The following is a 22,124-nucleotide window of genomic DNA, read 5'->3' on the forward strand; positions in this document are numbered from 1 at the left end:
GTGCTCTGTGACAGCCATGCTGGTGAAGGAAGACCCTGAAACTCTTGCTAGAAAGTACACATCGAAATCACTCCCTCAATATTCAATATGATGATTACAGGTGGGGTTTCTAAAGACTGGGCAAGGATAAAAGGGAAATAAAAAACGACTGAATTTCCAAAGCAAAATGACGTGAGTAGTCCTCCCCCTCAATCCTTTCTTGCCTCTTTTGGTGACTTTAGGTGTGCCTGACCCTGACCGCCAAGCGCATGGCTCGCAAGAACTGCCTGGTGAAGAACCTGGAGGCAGTGGAGACCCTCGGCTCCACTTCCACCATCTGCTCAGACAAGACGGGCACCCTCACCCAGAACCGCATGACCGTGGCCCACTTGTGGTTTGATAAGACTGTGTATGAGGCCGACACCAGTGAGGAACAAACTACCGGTGACTAGTGGCGTGGGTAGCCAAAAAGAGGAGGATTTGGGCTGGGATCATTAGGAGAATGGCAAACCAGAGACAGCTGGAACCTGGTGATGGGAGGAGGCGGTACTTGGTTGTTAAAGAGAATACGAATGACCTCAATAACCTCGAGCTTCCGTGTTTGTTTAGCCTTCAACTCAATAAGTAGCTGGAGATGACCTCGAACCTCCTAATCCCCTACCTATCCCCACAAGTGTAATCCCTTGTATTAAATTCTGTTTGTTAACATTTCCTTCCTCCCTAGGGAAAACATTTCCCAAGTCCTCGGACACCTGGTTTCACCTGGCTCGAATTGCCGGTCTCTGTAACCGGGCTGACTTTAGGCCTCATCAGGAATCTGTTCCCATAGCTAAGGTATCAAATGGGAAGCGGGTACCTCAGTGACGAGTATATTTCTGCCCCTCTTCCCAAAAAGTCTGCTTCTCTGCCCGCCCTCGGTGATTTTCTACACCCCCTTTCCTCCCCCATTCCGCCTCTCTCCTTGAGACCACAGGTAAATCCTATGCCCAAATGGTGTACCCCTGGGGCTCATCCAAATCCTTCCTTGCAGCGGGCAACATCAGGGGATGCTTCTGAGTCAGCGCTCCTCAAATTCATTGAACAATCTTACAGCCCTGTGAATGAAATGAGACAGAAAAACCCTAAGGTGGCAGAGATCCCCTTTAATTCTACCAACAAGTACCAGGTACAGAACCCAGAAAGGTAGAAGAATGGCGGGCGGGGTATGGGGGACAGCGTGGACTCGCGGTAGGGAAGCTATGCCTTGGCTTCTGCTGTACTTCTGAGCAGGGCAATAGCTCTGGAGAGCCAGCAGGACAACTAGGAGGAATGCTCACCTCCAGGAAAGTGGCAGTGAAGAGAGGAGAACTAGGTGACAAGGGAATCGTTCCTAGTGGAATTTTCACCCCTGCCACTTGCAACGAAAGCATATCTTACAAGGCTCACTGAGGCTGGTGGGTGACGCACGCCTTTAATTCCAGCACTCAGGAGGCAGAGGCGGGTGAATCTCTGTGAGTTCTAGGTCAGCTTGGTCTACAGAGCAAGTTCCAAGTTTGCTGAGACGGAAGCAGTCAAGGTTGGCTGGTGGGAGTCACATCGGAGTCACAAACAGCTATTTTGTTTATGACTAGTCTATGCCAGTGTCTGCTATGTAGACAAAAGTCTGTCCGCAAGCCATTCTGTTTCCTTAGCCATCAAATAGCCCTTTTCCCTCCATAAAGTTCTGGTGCGGCCATCAGTGAGGCAGTTAGGGGTCACCGGTACAATGTGTCATATTTTTTATTTTCTAAAAGCATTGATTTATTATCCAGGGAGGAAGCAGGTAGGAAAGGGAAAGGCTGAGTCATGGCCAGTGGCACAAACAATGAAATCCGGAGAGGCTATGCATGGTGGGTCATGCCTATAGTCTCAGCATGGAGGATGGGGCTGAGGCAGGAGTGTTACCCTGAGTGCAAGGGAAGCTTTACTTATAGTATGAGACCCTGTCTAAAAAAAAGAAGGAGAAGAGAGGAGGAGAAGAAGAAGGAAGAAGAAAAGTCAAAATAACCCATGGTGGTAGCAAGAATGCAAGCCTAATTTGAAGACAGGATTTCAGTAGAAAGTAGGGGACAGTGAACAGCCTCTCTACAACTGGAGGCAGACCAGGCCAGTTCATTCAAGCATTTCAATTCCTTGTATTTCCATGAAGACCAGACATATGAGTGTATGGAAATAAGATTCATAAGTCAGTTTAGACTTTATGTCTTCAGACATAGCAACATAATCACAGTCTATATAGATTTCTTAATATTCAATTACTATTAATTTCTGATGGAACCCTAAGAGATAAGTAGGTCCATACTTCCTGTCTAAACTTGTCTCAGTCACTTTAATAAAACAGATCTCCCAGATCTGCAAATAAGCTACAACCCTTAGTCCCACTTTTTTTATTCCCCCTGACACTTGGTGGCCTTGCTAGCCAGACAGGAATTTTGTGGCTTGGCAGAGTGCAAGTAAAGTCTTTGGATGAATTAGGTACCTCTCCCTCTACGTGGTTAAAAATAAAAGTCGGGCATATTCATGGCATTGTTGGGATGTCCGACAAGCAACCATGCTCCCCAAAATTACTGTATGAGTGTCTCTGAGCTATTGAATAGCATTCAAGTGGCAGAACTGGTCTCTGTGGTACACGTGTGTGACAGGCCAATCCGCTGGACTCAGCCCCAGCAGACATTAGCTCTGGCCGACTTAGCGAACTGCTATAATTAGCTTGCTCCAAGGGCAAAGACTCCAGTCTTGGAAAGGAATGTGTCTTCCTTAGCCTGTCTGTCGTTTGCAGAGCTTGGTCTCTTCCCATCTCTGAAATGGAAATCAAATAGATTCTAGTCTGAGCATTTCTGTGTGACCAGAAGATGATCTGTGGGAACTGGTCCACCCCTTCCACTGTCAGTCCAGGGATAAAATTCAGGTCTTCAGGTTTGACCGCAAGCATCTCTATTTGTGGAGCCATCTTGTAAGCCCCTATCTATAATCTTCTATCCAGTTTTATTCCCCGTGACCAAGTTGATGAGTGAGAAGCTCTTGTGCTCACCTGAGCCTTTTATTCATTCAGCAAAGATTCATTGAGCACAGAGATGACTGAGCTTTGTCAATCTTACAACTTCCTGCTTTAAACAAGATTTTCCCTTTGAACCACTTAAGCACATCTTGAACGCACTAATTCTCTAGTCAATCAGTCGTAGTCACATTTTACGCACCAGTGGCTCACCCCACGTCCCCCGGAAGTGCTGTCTGGCCTCCTCAGTGTTCCCACAGTTCCTCTCAATTTGCTGATTCAGTCTCCAACAGGGGCCACAGCAGGCAGTTCCTATAAGTCAAACGAGGAACTCTACAGGGACTCCTCGAGGGAAAGGCTAAACACAAGCCACCTGACTGCTCCCTCTGGTGTGTGGTCTCTGCAGATTTGGGTCATAAACATATACCTTACTTACCCTCCACTATCAGGCATCCAGCCAGCCAGTACGCAGTCTTCCTTGGGGGCAACTCCAGCCTGTAGAAGAATGGCTATGGCTAAATTATTTTGTTCGTGTTTCAGTTTCAGTGTTTGGGGTTGTTTGTTTGCTTGCTTGCTCACTTTTGTTTTACAACCATCTCTCCTTAAAAACAGACAGACAAACAATAAAGGGGACTGGAGAGATGGCTCAGTGGTTAAGAACACTGACTGCTCTTCCAGAGAACCTAGGTTCAATTCCCAACACCCACATGACAGCTCACAACTGGCTGTATCCAGCTCCAAGTGATTTTACCCCCCACCTCTCTCTCTCTCTCTCTCTCTCTCTCTCACACACACACACACACACACACAGGCAAAACACCAATGCACATAAAATAAAAATAAGTCATTTAAAAAGAAGAAGCCCAATAAAGTAGGCAAGGTGTGTTCACCCTCTATGGAAGGAACTAAGGTTTCTCAGGCTTGACTGACCTTAGTTGAGCTCACAAAGTAGATAAGACATGATTCTGGTTTAAGAACACACTGGTCTTCGAACTCACCATCCAATCAGCCATCCAATCAGCAAGGAATCGGGGAGAAAGGAGAGTACCTGCTATGCTTTTGGAGAATTTCTGAGCAGACACTAGGTTCCAGTGCAAACGATTGGACTGGGCTCTGCTTGAGTCTGATTTGGCCTGATTGAGGGTGGGAGGTGGATATGAAACAGGCTGTCAGAGTCTTACCAAATCTTAAAAATCCCTCCGGATTTTTGCCCCGTGCCTCCCCTCCCTCTCTATCCCCCCCCCCCTCGCCCGGCTCTTTCACTACGTCCCCCCTCCCTAGATGTCCATCCACCTTCTGGAAGATAACTCCCAAGCCCATGTGCTGCTGATGAAGGGTGCTCCCGAGAGGATCATGGATTTTTGCACCAGTTTCATGCTGAATGGGCAGGAGTACCCTATGGACGAGGAAATGAAGATAGACTTCCAAAATGCCTACTTAGAACTGGGAGGTCTGGGAGAGCGCGTGCTGGGTGAGGAGCCATGGGGGCTAGGGGTGGCTTTGAAAGAATGCCATCAAAGTAACCGTTAGTGGGTGTGTGGCTAGCGTGAGAATGACAGCTGGGCCCTTCTTCTCTCTCTCCAGGGTTCTGCTTCTTGAACTTGCCTAGCAACTTCTCTAAGGGGTTCCAGTTCAATACAGATGAAATAAATTTTCCCATGAAAAATCTGTGTTTCGCGGGCCTCATATCCATGATCGACCCGCCTCGAACTGCTGTGCCTGAGGCTGTGGGCAAGTGTCGAAGCGCAGGGATTAAGGTAAATTCCTGCCCTCCCCCACAGCCCCTCACCCGGCACAAGGTGGAGCAAGTAGTAGAAAGCTTGGCCCAGAGTAGGTGCCCACTAACCTCGGTTCGACTGATTTCGGCCTAGGATGTTTCCCCCAGAAGCCTGTCTCTCACGGGTAGTTCGAATCACCAAGGAAGCATGAAAACACTAAGCTAAACCTCAGACAAACCCCAGGATGGGGGCTCTCAGGCATCAGTACTTAAAAGTTTCTGGAAATTCTAATGACCACACAGTTTGAAACCACTGTCAAGCAGTACTTCTTAGCCCAGTGTGGGAATATTTTTTTCCTCTCTCTCTCTCTCTCTCTCTCTCTCTCTCTCTCTCTCTCTCTCTCTCTCCCTGTCTTTCTCTCCTCACCCCACCCCCATCTCCTATCTTGATTCAGTAGATCTAGGAGGCCCCTGAAGGTTGTACATTTTGAACAAGCTCCTATACCACGCTACTGCTGCCCTACAGACGATAAGAGGAGCTAGTGTTGGGATGGACGGTAACACTGTGAGGCTAAGATGCCTGGTGGCTGGAGCAGGCAATGGTGAGGATGAGCCATGAAGCGAGCTGGGGAGCTGACGTGCAGTGAGCAGCTGCAAACCCCTGACAGTGAGCAGCTGCAAACCCCTGACCCTCCAAGAAAAGCTGAAACTGAAAGTGGAACTCCACTATCGCAGACCCGGAAGTGGAAAGTCTCTGGTGAGGTGGATCTTGGCTGTCATAGGAAGGCAGAATGGAATTTTCCCATTTCTGAGACTCTGTCTATTCATGTTTCTAGGTCAAAGGCTCATATAATTTTTTTTAAACGTTGACTGAATGATTGTGTGTGTATCTGTACATAGGTAAGTGAGGAACACACATGCCATGATGCACATGGGTAGTTCAGAGAAAAAGCTTTGGAAGTCAATTCTTTCTTGCCACCTTGGGTGCTTCAGGATTTGAACTCGGGTTGTCAGGCTTGTACAGCAAGTGCTTGTATCCGCTAAGCACTGGCCCAAGACTCACATCTTAAAAGATTAGATACTGGCACTTGCTGCTCCTACCTTATATTCTGAACCAGCTGCATCCTCTAGACGTGGGAAGAACTGGCTGGAGCAGAGACCTTGGAGGCACTTTGCGGGAGTAAGTCTCTCAGCTGGAGCTGCTCTTCCATTAGACCTGCGACTGTTGGCAATTTGTCTAAGAGTCGTCCTGAGCAATGGTTAGTTAAATAGTGGTTCCCTGCGGTGGAACTAAAGAAACGATGGGGGAAAATTAGGTTGCATCAATTTTTTAATCACCACCTTACAAAACCACCGAGGCAGTAAATTCTTTGAGGAGATGGCATTATTACAGAACATCTCCATACAATAACCAATGTTGATGTTTCCCCAAAGTGCTGTAAGATACCCTCCCATATTGTGGAAGAAAGCATTCATCTGAGTTTTCTGAGCTTAGAGGTAGACTATTAGAACAAGGAATAATATTATGACTATAGCCAGCAATTTATCTCATCTGGGGATTTGTGGATCTCTCTGACAGGAAGAAAGCCACAAGTGTGCCAACAGGTGGAGAGGCCCAAATAGGGAGCGAAGAAGTAATACGTATCAGGATGCCCAAAAGATCAGGATATCACCACAACCTGAGGCACAGCCAGCTCATTATGGTTTGTGAGGACTCGTAGGGCTGGCCATGAGCTAGGAGGCCTCAATGCTGTCTGAACAGCTCTTGTTTGGGGCCTGTTTGTAGGTCTCACTACAATTGTGTACCTCCGTCTGCACTCTAGCCTGATGGGAAGTTAGCAGGCTCAGTGAGGAGTTGTGAATCATTCCCTCTCCCGGTAGGGAAGTATAAGACAGAAGGATAGCAACATCTCTCAAAATGTACAAAATGTAATAGACACGTAGGAGTTTGTTCTGAAGCAAACCCTTCCCGAACCACCATCCCCCCACCAAGTGGTGGTGACACAGGTCTGATGACTGTCACAGACTACTGAATAAAAGAAACCGTATCATTGTTGCATGACTCCCAAAGCCTTTTACGGGGAAATGATTGGAGGATTAGACAGACAGCTGTATGCCCATGACTTTGAAATAAATGTGATTTTAAAAAAATTAAAAAATAATTTCATCATATTAATCATTAATACTTGAGTAGAATGGAGATACTTGGCACATTATAACCCTGGTTCCCTCTACAGAGAAGTCAGGCTTTGAAAGCTGCCCAAGGAATATAGTTTCCTTACCAGCATTTGAAGGCTTCTTTCAGATGGTCTAGACTGGGGGAAGATGGTAGAAGGGAGCATAGGGTAGCTGGTACAATGGTGTGGAAACATAAGAGGTATAGGCAGCACCAACATGTTGGGAATTAAATTCTTCCAGAACCTGATGCATTCCAAAAGCAGCTGGATCCCCTTCACTTCAAAGGGAGCTATTTTTTTTTTTTTTTTTTGTATAACGGCACTCCAAGTGTATGAGTGTATCTCATATATGAGTGTATGGGGGCTTAGTAAAATTGTGTCCGAGGAACTCACTCTTGAAAGAGCATTGTATTTTTATTTCTCTGACTTGGCAGGGAGGTAGTATGGCTGAAGCCACTAGATAACAGTCTATAAAATGGTCCAACATGGTGAGACACTAGGAATGTATGAGGGGGGCAGCATGCCTTGGGAGGCAGGTCCTAGGCCACTATTGATGAGACACTGGAAAACTTAGATTACAGTGCAACCCAGAATCACATGGCGAAGGGCGCGGCCACATGTAGACAGTCCTCTTGTGGGTCCGTCTTAGATCCTCGCCATCATGCAACCCCCAGGCCACGCTCCCGATGATCCACTGTCGCACAACAAGGCTGAACAATCAACATTAGGGCTTGGTACACCAGCTCAGCGCGGTCTCCCCAAGTCCTTGGTAATTACAGCCTAGCTAGCTTTGCTGCCTTCTTCCATCAAGCAAGGGGTGGTGATAGCGTTTCAGAAGGATGGGGGTTTGGGAAACCCTACAGTTGGTTCTTCGAGGAAAACCACTGCTGTGCATATTCCCATGCCTTGAAAGCATATTGACCTTTGTTCCTGGGAGCAGTGATTTCTTTGTTTCTGATTTGTCAGTGTTTTGCTTCTCCTTCCCAGTCAGAGCTTGGAAAATTATATGGCTGCCTAGAGGGCAGCTGGGATCCTTGAGGAGGAGCTTCTGGGGGAGCCTCCATCCACCCCTTCATTTCTTGTCCTGGAATTCTGTGTTGTTGACTTGTTAAGTGCAGGCCACCGCGGAGGGGCAGAGTACCTGCCCGTATCGCCCTCACAAAGGTCTCCGGCCAGTGGGGAAGAGGGCACACAGAGAGAAGGGCCAAGTGGTAGCACACGGAGGAGCAGAATGCTATGAAAGCGTAGGGCACAAGAACCTCATCTTTGGGTAGGAAAGGGACACGGCTAGCCTCCAAGTAGAAAGTGTAGGACCAGGCAAGGCAACGGGCAGAGAGAGGCTCTGTGTGCCCAGGGCCTGGGTGAAGTTTTGCTAGGCAACAGATTATTCCAGACATTCCTTTTCTTTGGTATGCGCTTCTGTGTTGTTGCTTAAAGTTGCAAACAGCTTCTGGAACAATTGGATGGAATTCTGAACTCTGCAGTATTTCCAAGTCACTGACTTCTTCCTGGGCAGTAGAGAACCTGAAGGATCTGTGTCATATCAGCTGGCATCCCTGCCTCCCTCCAAGGACTGGCACCACAGTAGCATGGCTCTTGGCCTGCATGAGTTGTGCTTGGAATTGAGCTTCTAAATGGGCTGTTACTTTGGGGGTAATGGATCCAGATCTTAGCTAAAACATTCTCCTTTTCCTTCCCTCTCCCCGCCTAGGTAATCATGGTAACAGGGGATCATCCCATCACTGCCAAAGCTATTGCCAAAAGTGTGGGCATCATTTCAGAAGCCAACGAGACAGCAGAGGACATGGCTACTCGACTTAATGTCCCTATCAGCCAAATCAATACCAAGTGAGACCCCAACAGCACTCAGAGTTGACATTTCCTCCTCTATCATCAACCTGTACCATCAAATCACTTTCTAAAGTTCTGGAGTCTCCTTCAGCAAGTAGGATTGTGGTATATACACTCTGCCAAAAAAAAAAAAAAATAACAGAGAAGTGACTTAAATGATTCAGTCATTGCACGCTGCATTTTCAGAGGAGACAGAAAAAGAAATAGAGGCAAAGGGAAGAGGGATTGGCAAGGGGGGGACAAGGATGGGATGAGTCAGTTTGAGGACACTACACACTGAGGAACAAAAAGACTGGGCGGGAAGGAAACCAGATCTTAAGGGTTCCGCAGAGAACACTGGAACCTAAGGTGAGTCCCCAGCACTCTGATCTAGCCTTTGGAAACTCCTCCCCGTAGGTCTGTTAAAGCCATTGTAGTGCACGGCTCAGAACTTAAGGACATGAACTCAGAACAGCTGGACCATATCCTCAAGTCCTACAAGGAGATCGTGTTTGCTCGGACCTCCCCTCAGCAGAAGCTCATCATTGTAGAGGGGTGTCAGAGACTGGTAAGGGAGTCAAGGCACCCCAGGGAGCCTGGCAGAGTCCAGCCACCCAGTGGGGCAACAGGTGGGCTTGGTAGAAGAGTCCTGGAGAGAATTCCATGCTGAGTCTCAGTGATGGCCTTTAGTTCGGAAGCTTTCGGAAAGCTTCCATAGCTCAGGGGAGCAGAGACAGGGCCGAGCATAGACAAATCAAACAAGTATTAAGGAATGAGATGCTGGGATCAAATTGCTATTTGGGACTGATCCTGCCTGCATCTAACACGTGTTCTTTTCACTCTTGTCTGGACTTCACCAGGGAGCCATTGTGGCAGTGACTGGTGACGGGGTGAACGACTCCCCCGCGCTGAAGAAGGCCGATATCGGCATTGCCATGGGCATCACTGGCTCTGATGTCTCTAAGCAGGCCGCTGACATGATTCTCCTCGATGACAACTTTGCCTCCATCGTGACAGGCGTGGAGGAGGGTGAGGAGGCCAGATACCTAATAGTGGGACTTGATCCTCGGAATGGGGCTTAGTGTACATTACCTTCATTGCCTTTGGTCACCATCCAACTTCCTAATCCTGTATGGACCGCAAAAAATCTTGAAAAGTCCATTTATCTTGGGCTGGAGGAACCTGGCTACATTAGTAGACTGCTTAGTTAGCATGCATAAAGCTCTGGCTTGAGATCCCATTACCCCAGCCCTCTGAAGAGGGAGGCAGGAGGAGCATGACTTGAAGGTCATCCTTGGCTACAGAGCAATTCTGAGGCCTGCCTGTGTGACATGAGAGGACCCATATTTAAAAAAAAAAAAAAAAGACTCAGCTAATCCTTAAGGCTGTTCTTTTTAAAGACAAAGTTGGAAGGTTTCCAGATTTGCCAGGGAGACCTAGACTCTGACATAACACCGTTCTTTCTTTATGGTCTCACGGGAATTCAAGTGTATCCACTACAAGTTTTTAGGGGTAGCCATACCCTGGGAAACTCAATGCTTCAGTCTTTAGCAGGGACCCCTAGGAACTTGTTGCCTGAATTACAAGGACATGTTAAGATCAATTGGAGAGTATCTGCAAATTAACATCATGAACCCAATTACCCTTTTTCCACAGAATTCTAAAGAGAATGCCCATTGAAACAGAAGAACCCCATAGGCTCCATGCCAGGCTCCCTCATTTCCATCTAAAACTGTCGTACTAAGACACGCTAATCTATTTTATTGAAATCTAGTGTGAATCTGACAGTATTTTAAATCTATTTAATTCAATATTTTTTTTTCTGAGCACCATTTACGAGGTACTATCCCGATACAGGAGACCAAAGACGGAAATTCCTGCTCACATACAATTTACTCTGTAGTGGGGAGAGACAGACAACAAACAAGGCAAATTCCGTAGTATGTTAAAGCAATGGGAAAAAAATAAAGCATGGGGCTTAGGGAGGGGTGACAGCCTTTAGAAGGGTAGCTAAGAAAAGGACTTAGCAATCTTGCAAAGCAGGAGAAGTTGCACTGAGAGACCTAAGGGGAGAGCAAGGTCACAAGTAAGGCAGAAAATCAGATTCAAACCCAAGCCTATACCAAGCTCAGGTTCTTTCCACTCAGTCATAATCTTGCAAAGTCTTTAATCCTGGCATTCTCAGACACCTCCAGGATTAACTCTACCCAACCTTGCTAGTTTTCAGAGATCAGGTAACACTAGCCATGTTGAATCCAAGAGCCAAGAGTGCAAAGTCAGACCATGGCTAATAAATCATGGCTTTGCTTGATGGTCACACAATTTACAGACAAAACATGGACCCGCCCACAAGTTCTTGGACTTGCAGACATTTTCATGGACCACTCCTTGCTAGCAGTCTCGCTGTGCAGGAGCTGCTTTACGGAGGCGTGTCCTCTGGTCGCAGCTCACAGACGTTTGGCCGTCCTCTCCAGGTCGTCTCATCTTTGACAACCTGAAGAAGTCCATCGCGTACACCCTGACCAGCAACATTCCTGAGATCACCCCCTTCCTGCTGTTCATCGTCTTAAGTATACCCTTGCCTCTGGGTACCATTACCATTCTCTGCATTGACCTGGGCACTGACATGGTGAGCACCGGCTCTCACTCTGGGAACTCCCAAGATAGGTCAAAATAGGGAAAAATGTGTCACAAGAGGGGACGAAGCTAGACTGTCTCTGTGTACCTGTACCTGTCGTTCCCACCCTGCCCCCTCCAGGTCCCTGCAATCTCCTTGGCTTATGAGACACCTGAGAGTGACATCATGAAGAGGCTTCCCCGGAACCCCAAAACTGACAATCTTGTGAACCACCGGCTCATTGGCATGGCCTATGGGCAGATCGGTGAGCCCAGAGAAGTGAGGGGTGGAAGGAAGGAGAGGGTCGCCTTGCCTGGCCATTTAGACACCTCTGTTTAGAAGTCAGGAAGATAGTTTCTCAACAACAAACTGCTTAGCCCTGGAACCACAAAGAACTGTTGGTCTCTGATCTGCCCATAAAGACCACTGATAAAGAAAAACCTACATAAAATGATAGCATTACGCCTTTTCACATGCTAAGCAAGAAGTAAAGACGTAGTGTGCTACAGAAGCACACAGCATGCTAGCTCACCAGTTTTGAAGAGACAGAGGTTTTAGGGAGGAGACAACTTAAGACAGAAGATAAGGTTTGGACTAGTAAGTAGGTAGGCAAGTATGCTGAGCCAGCAGAGAAGGGAAATTCACAAGGTGTAGTTAGTGATGGGCAAATTGTTTTAGTGGTGTTTAGTCTTGATCAGGAAGTAATGGAAAAGAAGGCTGTAGCTACTAGCAATAACACTGGGACCAACCTTGAAAAAATGTAAGAACCATATAAGGTCTCTGTCCTTTACCAGCTCAGTGTGATGGAGTGTTTCAGAGAGTAAGGTGGGGATGGATAGGGAAGAGATTAGAGACAGAAGAAACGGTTCAGGGAAGGAAATGTGTCTGAACAGCAGTGACGTAGGAGTCAGACCCGCTGGAGACCCGATTCACTGCTTGCTTGCCTCTAGGGCTCAGAAGACAACTGAGTCATGGGTTTTGATTTTCCTCCTTAGGACAACAGTTCAGAGCCGGGAGGAGCTATGTCCACAAGAACCTGTGTGCAAAGCAAAGCTCTGTGACGTAGGCAAATGTTACTATTATAGTGATTGCTGATGCCCGGCCATCACTCAGGGGAGAGAAAGAACGAATTGATACCAAAGTCCTTTTTAGTTTTAAAATTATTTGATTCAAGAGCTGGAGAGATGGCACAGTGGTCAAGAGCACATCCTGTCTTGCAGTGAACCCAAGTTCGATTCGCAGCTCCCGTTACCTGTAACTCCAGCTCTAGGGGATCTGAAGCCCTCTTTTGGCCTCTGTCAGCACCATAAATATCCCCTCCCCCGACCATACACACAGTGAAAACTATATGTGCGTCAAAGATGATCCTAGCTGGACCAAAACAAGACTGAAACCCAGCAGGGCAAACTCTAAATCCTACAGCTCCATGTTTGGTGTCAGAGGGGGCTTAAGGTGGCTCAGCTCTGCTGGCTTGGAGTGTAGAAACAAATGTCAGGGTTTGGAACCAAGTCTCTCAGAGATGGCAGGCTCAGAGCACTGATGACAAGAATCTTCATCACTAACCCAGCTAGTAGCAAGGACCAGCCCACTGCTTCAGCGATATGTCTTTGCCTCTGAACAGACTCTCTTCCCCTATGGCTGTCATTCACAGGGATGATACAGGCACTGGCTGGATTCTTCACCTATTTTGTGATCCTGGCAGAGAACGGTTTTAAACCTTGGGATCTGCTGGGTATCCGTCTATACTGGGATGATGCAAGCATAAATGACCTAGAAGACAGCTTTGGACAGCAGTGGGTAAGTAGAAAGGGCAGGGTCTGATAGCAACTGGTTAGACTGAGGAAGTCACCCAAGTGTGGTAGTATAACCCCAGCACTTGGGAAGCTGAGGTAAGAAGATTACCACAAATGGAAGGTCAGCCTAAGAGCATAGCAAGTTCAAGGTTAGCCTAGGCTATATGCTTGAGTCCTTGTCTCAAAATCTTAGTTGTTGAAAATATATCTCTTACATACTTGTGACTTCTGCTTTTGGAACCCCTTGAGCCATCAGAAGTCCATGATGATGAACTTCCAATGATCCAGCAGCCAGTGGTACCCAAAATCCCTCCTGTTCACCAGACCAATATCTCCCCTACCCTCAACTCAAGTTCTTGTCAGTTTTACCTTCCCTGTGGCCAAGATGTGGCATGATACTTATTTATAATAGATTAAATTTAATTAAAAATAATTTTACATGACAAGAATTTGCCTTACACACTGAAGACCTGCAAAGGTAGCAAGTGGCAGCTGTAGCAGCAGCTGAGAATGCACATCTCACATCTCGAACCACACCTGGAGGCGAAGAGTTCACAGGGGGATGACAGGAGGAACTTCAGAACCCACCCCCAGGAACAAGGCTATACCTTCTAACCTTTCCCAAAGAGTTCTATCAACTGAAGACCAAGTATCCAAACATGAGTCTATGGGGACCATTATCATTCAAACCGCCACATTTCACTTCCTGGGCCCCATAGGTTCCTGGCCATATAAGGCAAAATGTTTTTAATCCATCTTCAAAAGTCCCCAGTAGTCCTTCACAGTCTCAACACAGTTTTAAGGTCCAAAATTTCTTCTGAAACGCAAGCAATCTAACTGTTAACTCCTGTAAAATCAAAAAGCAAATTACACATGTCGAACATACAAAGGCACAGAATACACACTAATAGTCCAAAAGGGAGGAAATCAGTATGTAGTGAAGAAGTACTGAATCAAAGTAAGATTGAAGCCCAACAGGAAAAACCCTAGATCCTACACCTCTGGGTCTGGGGTCAGTGGGCTTAGATGACTCCACCTATCCAGCATTGCTGCCTGCAACTCACTTCTCATTCTTGGACTGGTTCTGCTCCCTGTCTGCAACAATCCTTGGCAGACATCTTGTGGCTCTGGTATCTCCAACATCTCGAGGATGCTTCCTTGATGCTTCCCTTGCACGTGGGATCTTACCCTGAGGGCACCCCTCCCTTTATCCCAATGTAGATCAGGTCTCTCCTTAGTCTCCTTATTGCTTTTAGCACACTGGGGGCAACATTAAACGTCCTGATAAGCTTTTTCTTCTCAAGCTGTACACTTGGTATTTCTTTTTTTTGCCACACTTCCTCTTTTTATTGTCAGCTTATGTAATAGTGATTACTAATAACCCTGTGACAGACAGAGTCAGTGTTAGGCTATCTTGAAATCTCCTCTGCCAAAGAAATTAGTCTGTTACTTTCAAATTTAGCCTTAGGTAAGTTCTTAGGATGGGGGCAGAAAGCAGCCACATTCCTTGCCAAGATATCACAAGAGTCATCTCTAGTTCAGTGGCTAATATTCTTCTCTCAAATTTTTTGTTTGTTTGTTTTTTCGAGATAGGGTTTCTCTGTACTTTCTTTGGAGCCTGTCCTGGAACTAGCTCTTGAGTCCAGCCTGGCCTCGAATTCACAGAGATCCACCTGCCTCTGCCTCCCGAGTGCTGAGATTAAAGGCGTGCACCACCTCTGCCTGGCACTCTCAAACCTCTTGAGCTAGGCCTCCACAATCTACATAGATCTTGTACTTAGCTCTTACTACTGTCTTCAAAACTCCTGCCTATTAAGCTTTGCTTACAACATTCAACTATTTTTCCAGATCAAAGTACCAAAGTCTTCCCTATTCCTCCAAGAAAACTACATGGGCAGGTCTGCCATAGCATTACCCTACTCCTGGTACCAATTTCTGTTTTAGTTACATTTCTTTTCTTTATTTTTTTTACATTTATTTTATTTTATGTGTGTGTGCTGTGTATGTGACCCATGGAGGTCAGAAAAGGTCCTTGTATCTCTTGGATTGGATTTAAGTGAGGTTGTGAACCATCATATGGGTTCTGGGAGCCAAACTTGGCTCTTCTGCAAGAGCAACAACTGCTCTTAACCACCGAGCCGTCTCCTGAGCCCCTTAGCTACTTTTCTTTCTTTTTTTTATTTATTAAAAATTTCCACCTCCTCCCCTCCCTTATCTCCTTTTCTATTGCTATGATAAAACACCATGACCAAGGAAACTTATAGAAGAAAAGGTTTATTCTAGGCTTATAGTTCCAGAGGGTTAGAGTTCATGATGGCAAAGCAGAAAGATCTCCACCCAGAAAGCAGACACTTACAGTTAAAGTAATAGTTCCTTATCTGCTACGCAACTTTCATTAATCCATGATGTAGGTGGGTCTTCTATCTATCTGTTGCGGGATGAAAAGCAGGCCTGCTTGCCTCATCACTACAAATCCCACTTATCAGAACCGATACCAGAAACTGACCTAGACCCTGGAGATATGATAATAAACTAAAATGGTCAAGTCATGAGTCTTTTTCTATGTAGACTAGGATGACCTCTAACACATTTACATGCCTCTTGCTTCTTCCTCACAAATGCTGGGATTAAAGGTATGCACTACACCCAGCCTATAAGCCATGGTTCTTACAGAGTTTACTCTAGTTAGGGGAGGAGAGGGTGTGTGTGTGTGTGTGTGGTTGTGTATGAGTGTGTGCGTGCATAAAACATACCAAGTTAACAGATTTGAAGTAAGTCCAAGAAATACCAGGAAATATTGAAATTGATATACTAGAATAAGATGGAAGGGTAAACATGGAAGATAAAGATTCTTGAAATTTAAATTCCAGAAAACTGTAGGTGCTGGAAAGGATTTAGGATAATATCTAAAGCTTAACTCTAAGAACAAGCTGCCCAGTTAGAGTGTGAAAGGCAACAGAATTAGAGGGGATAAAAAAATGGGAAGCCATGGTAATGGAAGATTATTCATAAATATGAATATTTAAATCTCAAAAAATGAGGACAGGAGCAGAAGCAGAGTAGCAGTGAGTCAGATGCTAAACTCTCTGAGCAATGACAGGAATTGTCACAGACAGTGGAGCGCACGCTGGCACACAGATAGGCTGGCTGGTCTTGGCCTATGCTCCATTTTTTGGCTCATCAAATTTTTGTTTGTTTGGATTTTTTGTTTGTTTGTTTGAGACAATGTTTCATTATGCAGACCAGGCTGGCTTTGAATATGGAAATCAGCCTGCCTCTACTTCCAAAATGTTGTTATGTTTAATGTTTAAGTTGTGTACCACCATACCCATATAATTTTTCTACCTTTGTTTTCTAGCCATATAAGCCTTTTTATTTCTATCCAAGCACAACTTTAGGTACATCCCAAGTGGTTTCATGGTTGCTATATTAATATTTTGCAAACTCACCTATTAATTTCTTATATATACTTAGAATCATGTTTTGTTTTTAAGCCTAGACTCTTTTCTCCAGCTTTTTGTCCCCAGTCTAATTTAGATGCACCTCTTCTGTGTTCCTACAATGCCCTTGGCTTCTCTGTTATAACTATTGTATTGGCATTGTTAGTAATTTTATGCCTCCTACTAGATTCTAAGTCCCTTATGTACAAAATACAAATGAAAGAACCTTGAAATGAATAAAAGAGTTGCCTCCTGTCTGCCCTCCAACGGGGCATTGGGCTTGCTAGGCCAGCACGCTCCAATTGAGCTACGGCCCCAGTCTTCTGTCTACCATTCTTTTGGGCCATTCCTCCCTACTCTGTCTTCATATTGCCCTCTGGATCTCCCTTCCCTTCTGACCTATGACCTCTGGATTCTGCGGGCCTAAGTCCACTTTCTTTAGTCATATTTCTAACTTAGTGGATTTAGTACTTACTGGGGCGTTCTACACAACATTCAATAGGCGAAGTATGATGAAGGGACACAAAGAACTTTCAGCCGTGTAGGGAAAATACACAAATATTAAATACAGTATAGAAAGTGCTAAGAAAGCTATGTACTCCATGCTGGAAGATTCCAGGCAAAGCAAAGCTCGGACTCTGGGTTCTGGAAGGTGAGAAAGGTAAGGAACTCTTGAGTCTATCTAAACTCCTCTCTGACCCAGATGTCACTTTTCTGCCCACCCTACCCCCAGACCTACGAGCAGCGGAAGGTGGTGGAGTACACATGCCAAACGGCCTTCTTCATCAGCATTGTGATTGTGCAGTGGTCTGACCTCATCATCTGCAAGACCCGCCGAAATTCGCTCTTCAAGCAGGGCATGAAGTGAGCATCCCCCAGTAGCCACCAAGCCTCTCCATGCTCAAACAGGCCGATCCCTTGCCTTTTCTTCCCACATCTATCATACTCGTCAATCTTTCCTCCCAGAAACAAAGTCCTATTGTTTGGAATCTTTGAGGAGACATTTCTGGCAGCTGTCCTGTCCTACACTCCAGGCATGGATGTGGCCCTGCGAATGTACCCTCTCAGGTGAGTAAAGGAAGGGATGCCAACACTGGGGGAACATTTGGGAGGAAGCGGGAGGAAATGTGTGTTTGAATGGGACAATCACCAGGTAGGGGACTGCCCAGATCGATGGAGCTACACTCAGTGACTCGGAGATGCTTTCACACTCCAATCTATGACCTTTATCAGGAGCAGTATTAGAGACTATGCCAAATGATCACATGCCATTGGGCTTGCAAATTCAGCAGACTTAGCAGTGTTTAATCGAGGGGAATTTTATGATGGCATCTGATGGAATTGGATGAAGATACGTATTTCTTAGTCCTAATGTAATAGTCTAATTTACCAGGTGGAGTGCATACCTGTAGTCACAGGAAGTAGAATCAGGAACATCATTGTAAACAGAGACTGCTCGTTCATTTCCTGGCTGCCCACGTCCAAATAATCACAGAGAGACTATATTAGTTACAAGACTCCTTGGCCAGTGACTCGGGTGTATTTCTAGCTAGCTCTTACATTCTGAATTAACCTATTTCTATTAATCTGTGTATCACCATGAGGCTGTGGCCTACCGGTAAGATTCCAACCATCTCTCTCCTTCAGCAGCTACACGGTGTCTTCTTGACTTCACCTATTCTCTCTTTCAATCTCTGTTCGGATTTCCCACCTGGTTTTACTCTGCTAAGCCATTAGTCAAAACAGCTTTATTCATTAACCAATAAAAGCAACACACATGCAGAAGGACATCCCATGTCACTTGGTTATATAGTAAGTTTGAGACCAACCTGGGGTAGAAACCCTGCCTCAAAACAAACAGCCAAATTTATGGTTAGCTTAACTAATACTTTTGTTATTATATAAGTCTGTTTTAATGTGAGAATGTTTTGATATATGAGATTATTAATATTAATAATATATCAATTTGTTTTAATATATGAGAATGAGCATACTGAAATTCTTATTGTCTGGCTCCCTGTCTTAGTCAACTCTCAGATTTTTATTATGTTTTGCTTTAACATTAATATATGCTTATCAGTGTTTAAGACAGGGTCTCATGCTTATGTCCCCAGGCTGGCTTTGCACTTGCTATGTAGCAGATAATGACCTTGAACTCCTGAACATCTCCCAGGGATTATAGGTGTGTGCCACTTTGCTTGGTTTTAGTTGGTAATCCTAAAAATACAGAGACACTGTGGGATGTAACTCAGTGATGGTATGCTTGCCTAGCACGTGCAAAGCCCCGGTATCCCTAGCATTGAAAATATAAATCTAAAACTTACCAAGGAAGAAGTCAAAGTGCCTTCCCCCTTGCCACCATGTCACCTGCACAGGCATATTCTTCCAATTCATTTCTTACATTTTCAGCAGCTTTGTTCCCCTACCCATCCCTTGCAGTGTTTACACACTGCTTCCTACAATATAGGTACTCAACTAATATTTAATGACGGGGCTAGCCTTAGTCGTTGACAATCCCAAGGTTGAAACTCAACTCTATGCTTTGTGACTTTGAGGAAATAGGCAGCTATTCTGAGCCTCAGCCACAGCACACACCTGGCAGGTGACCAGCACAGGCATAACATAGGCGAGACCCTAGACTTGTGCTCCAGCGCTGGGGAAAGTAATAGAACCTGGCAGAGTGTTGAGAATTACATGTAGAACTTAGTTTTAAGCACTGAACATAGTCGGTTCATGAAGGATGCTTTAATAGTAGCTTTGCTTTTGTTGCCATTGATGTCAGTAACAACTGAAAGCGAGCCCTGTTGTACTCTGTATGCACATTGGCCACAGCACATAGCACCTAAAACTATTTTGTGTGGCCCTCCATCTCTTTTCTCTTATCTCTCTGAACTCCTTGATATAAAAAGTCATCATGTGATCATTTTTTGTTTCCATGATACCTTACACAGATTCAGGGTGTACATACAAATGTTGTCCAATGAATGAAAAGGTGTTTGCATATTAGCATTTATATTTGTGGTATGTGTAGCAGTTGAGCCCCGACCTAAGTCTTCACAGTCCAATATAGTAGCCACTGTCCCTATGTGACTACTGAGCTCTTGAATATGACTAAGGAGCATGAAAATATGTATATGTAATTTTAACTTGCTTAAAGTGAAAAACTAAAGCAACACTAAATATGTCTGTAAACACAGTATGGGCTACATAGAGCAGCACTATAATCCACAGTCCCAGCAATGGAGGAGATTGAGGCCACCCTGGCAACATAAGACTACATTTTTAAAAAAAATTAAAGGAAGGAAAAAGAGGAAAGGAAAAGATAATTTTATTTTTTTTGCACTGTATTTCCTTTTAGTCATTGAAAATTTTATATCTCAAACCTGGTCATGGTGTATGACTGTGATCCTAGCACTTGAAAGATAGAGCCAGAAGGATCAGGAGTTTAGGATTATGCTTGGCTACACAGCAAGTTCAAGGCCAGTCTGGATGATGAGATCCTGCAGAGAGGGTAGGAAAGAATATTTAATAGCTGAGCTATGATAGGTGAGCAGTACATGATATACACTAGATTTCCAAGATTTAGTATTAAAAGAAGAATCTATACTCTCATTAGTAGTGTTTCTATTGATTGGCATGGGGGGATCTATGCCTGCTTCTCAGCACTCAAAGGCTGAGGCAGGAGGATCACAAGTTTGAAGGCAGCTTGAGTCATATAGAAAGACTGGGTCTTAAAACAAAACATAACAAAATAATGTTTATATTGATTATACACATGTTGAAATGGTATTTTGGATATATTGAATTAAATAAAATTATTAAAAGTTCTTGTGTTTTACTTATCTTAATACAGATATTAGAAAACTTTAAATTTCACACGTGGTTTGCAGTATCTTCTTCTCTTTCTCTTTTTCCTTTGTCTCTGTGTGTCCATCTGTGTGTGCATATGATATGTGTGCCTGAGTACCATGGTACACATGAGGAGGTCAGATGTCAACTTCTGGTATCAGTCTTCATCTTTCACCTTGTTAGAGACAAGAGTCTCTCTGTTGTTCACTGCTGCATGCACTGGGCTAACTGGTCTACCTGAGTCTGCAGCTTCTTCTGCCTCTGCCTTCCATCTCCCATTAGGGGATCACAGAGGCTTATGTGACTGCATCTGGGTTTTGCATGAGTCCTAGGAATCTGAACACAGGTAACCAGGCTTTTGCCACAAGCACTTCATCTACTGAGCCACTATCTCCATCCATCTTTCCACCCTTGCGTTATATTTCTGTTGAACAGGGCTGTTGATTTATGTACAGTTCTCTGTCACTCAAGGGTATAAAACTCCTTGGGTTCATCTTCCTGGTCCCTAATTATAGAAGAGACTCAAAGAGGTAGTAAAAAAAAAAGTGTCTATTTGGCAGTATGGGAGTACATATAGACACACATAAATAAGTGTATATATTCCCTTCCATAATTGCAAGGCTTAGACTATGCAGAAAAACAGCAGGGGGAAGGAGAGACTCTCAGCAGCTCATGAAAGTCAGCTGACAACCTCTTTAAATGCTGCCTTTAACTCTGGACATGACATTTATCGTATTGCCACTGGCATTTTAGATTTGTCTTGTGTCTTTTCTCTCTCCACCCCCAGTCCTTAGCACTCAGGTTCTGACCTCCTCAAAGGGAGCATCTACTGTATCTCAGTTCACCTCCCCAGCTCTAGCACCCAGCTCAGTCTCCATAATTGTCACGCACCATTGCTCTGGACCCTGTATCTTCAGCCACACTAACCAACTCTTGCTCTCTGCAGGATAAACTGGTGGTTCTGCGCCCTTCCCTACAGTGTTCTCATCTTCATCTATGATGAAATCAGAAAACTCATCATCCGTAGACGGCCTGGTGGTAAGGCTGCCCTGGACCTTGCTCTAGAGTGGTCACCAACACTCTAGCAAGTTTTCCCATCCCATCTGGCTTCCCCAGACCCACTGACTTTCTCTGTCTCACTGTCTGTCCTTTTCTCTTCCTGGACCCCGTCCTCTACACCTGAATCTACAGGTTCCCCCCAATGCTCGGGGACCCTGTTCCACATGTTCCACATGGCAGGCTTTCCACCTGACCCTTCTCTGCCCTTCCGCGGAGCTCCCCTGCAGACTCTCGTGATTATTCCTTCTTCTCAGCTCACTTTGCCTCTTCTCCGCAGGCTGGCTGGAGAAGGAAACGTACTACTAAGTGCAGCAGAGAAAGATCTTCACATGACATTGGTCTCCCAAGAGCTGAGACTGAGTGTAACACAACATCTGAGATAAAATCCAAGCGGGGGGCAGAGACACTGGATTGAATTCACTCTGGATGAGAGAGAGGCGTTCCTGTGGCTGGACCAGGAGCATCTGGTAGGAGATGGGGTGGGTTGGGGAAAGCCCAGCCTGCTCTATCTGGAGCCCAGCGAGGAGGTGCACCGTCCTGATACATCCAGTAACCAGTCTAGAGAGTAAACATTTGGAGCAGCCCTCGCCTAACTCGGTATGTAGGAGTCTGATTTGGGGGGACTAGAGGGTGCTGCAAAGTTCTATTCC

At 45.3% G+C, this 22,124-nt stretch overlaps 1 protein-coding gene across 2 annotated transcripts in view; it reads left to right on the forward strand.

Moving 5' to 3' along the window:
• LOC125409729 (sodium/potassium-transporting ATPase subunit alpha-4) overlaps nucleotides 1–22,067 on the forward strand; it is a 35,259-nt gene extending 13,192 nt beyond the window's left edge. For both annotated transcript variants that reach the window (XM_048448885.3, XM_048448886.3), the window contains exons 9-23: nucleotides 222–423; nucleotides 704–813; nucleotides 1,010–1,144; nucleotides 4,274–4,463; nucleotides 4,577–4,749; nucleotides 8,598–8,734; nucleotides 9,134–9,284; nucleotides 9,577–9,745; nucleotides 11,191–11,345; nucleotides 11,475–11,598; nucleotides 12,985–13,130; nucleotides 17,300–17,430; nucleotides 17,533–17,634; nucleotides 21,362–21,453; nucleotides 21,752–22,067. In XM_048448885.3, the coding sequence (XP_048304842.1) occupies nucleotides 222–423; nucleotides 704–813; nucleotides 1,010–1,144; nucleotides 4,274–4,463; nucleotides 4,577–4,749; nucleotides 8,598–8,734; nucleotides 9,134–9,284; nucleotides 9,577–9,745; nucleotides 11,191–11,345; nucleotides 11,475–11,598; nucleotides 12,985–13,130; nucleotides 17,300–17,430; nucleotides 17,533–17,634; nucleotides 21,362–21,453; nucleotides 21,752–21,780 (2,046 nt within the window). In that variant the 3' untranslated portion in view covers nucleotides 21,781–22,067. The remainder of the gene's footprint in view (nucleotides 1–221; nucleotides 424–703; nucleotides 814–1,009; nucleotides 1,145–4,273; nucleotides 4,464–4,576; nucleotides 4,750–8,597; nucleotides 8,735–9,133; nucleotides 9,285–9,576; nucleotides 9,746–11,190; nucleotides 11,346–11,474; nucleotides 11,599–12,984; nucleotides 13,131–17,299; nucleotides 17,431–17,532; nucleotides 17,635–21,361; nucleotides 21,454–21,751) is intronic.
• The last annotated feature ends 57 nt before the right edge of the window (nucleotides 22,068–22,124 follow it).

This window comes from Myodes glareolus, chromosome 5, assembly GCF_982192425.1.
Source record: "Myodes glareolus chromosome 5, mMyoGla1.1, whole genome shotgun sequence".
Classification (NCBI taxonomy): Eukaryota; Metazoa; Chordata; class Mammalia; order Rodentia; family Cricetidae; genus Myodes; species Myodes glareolus.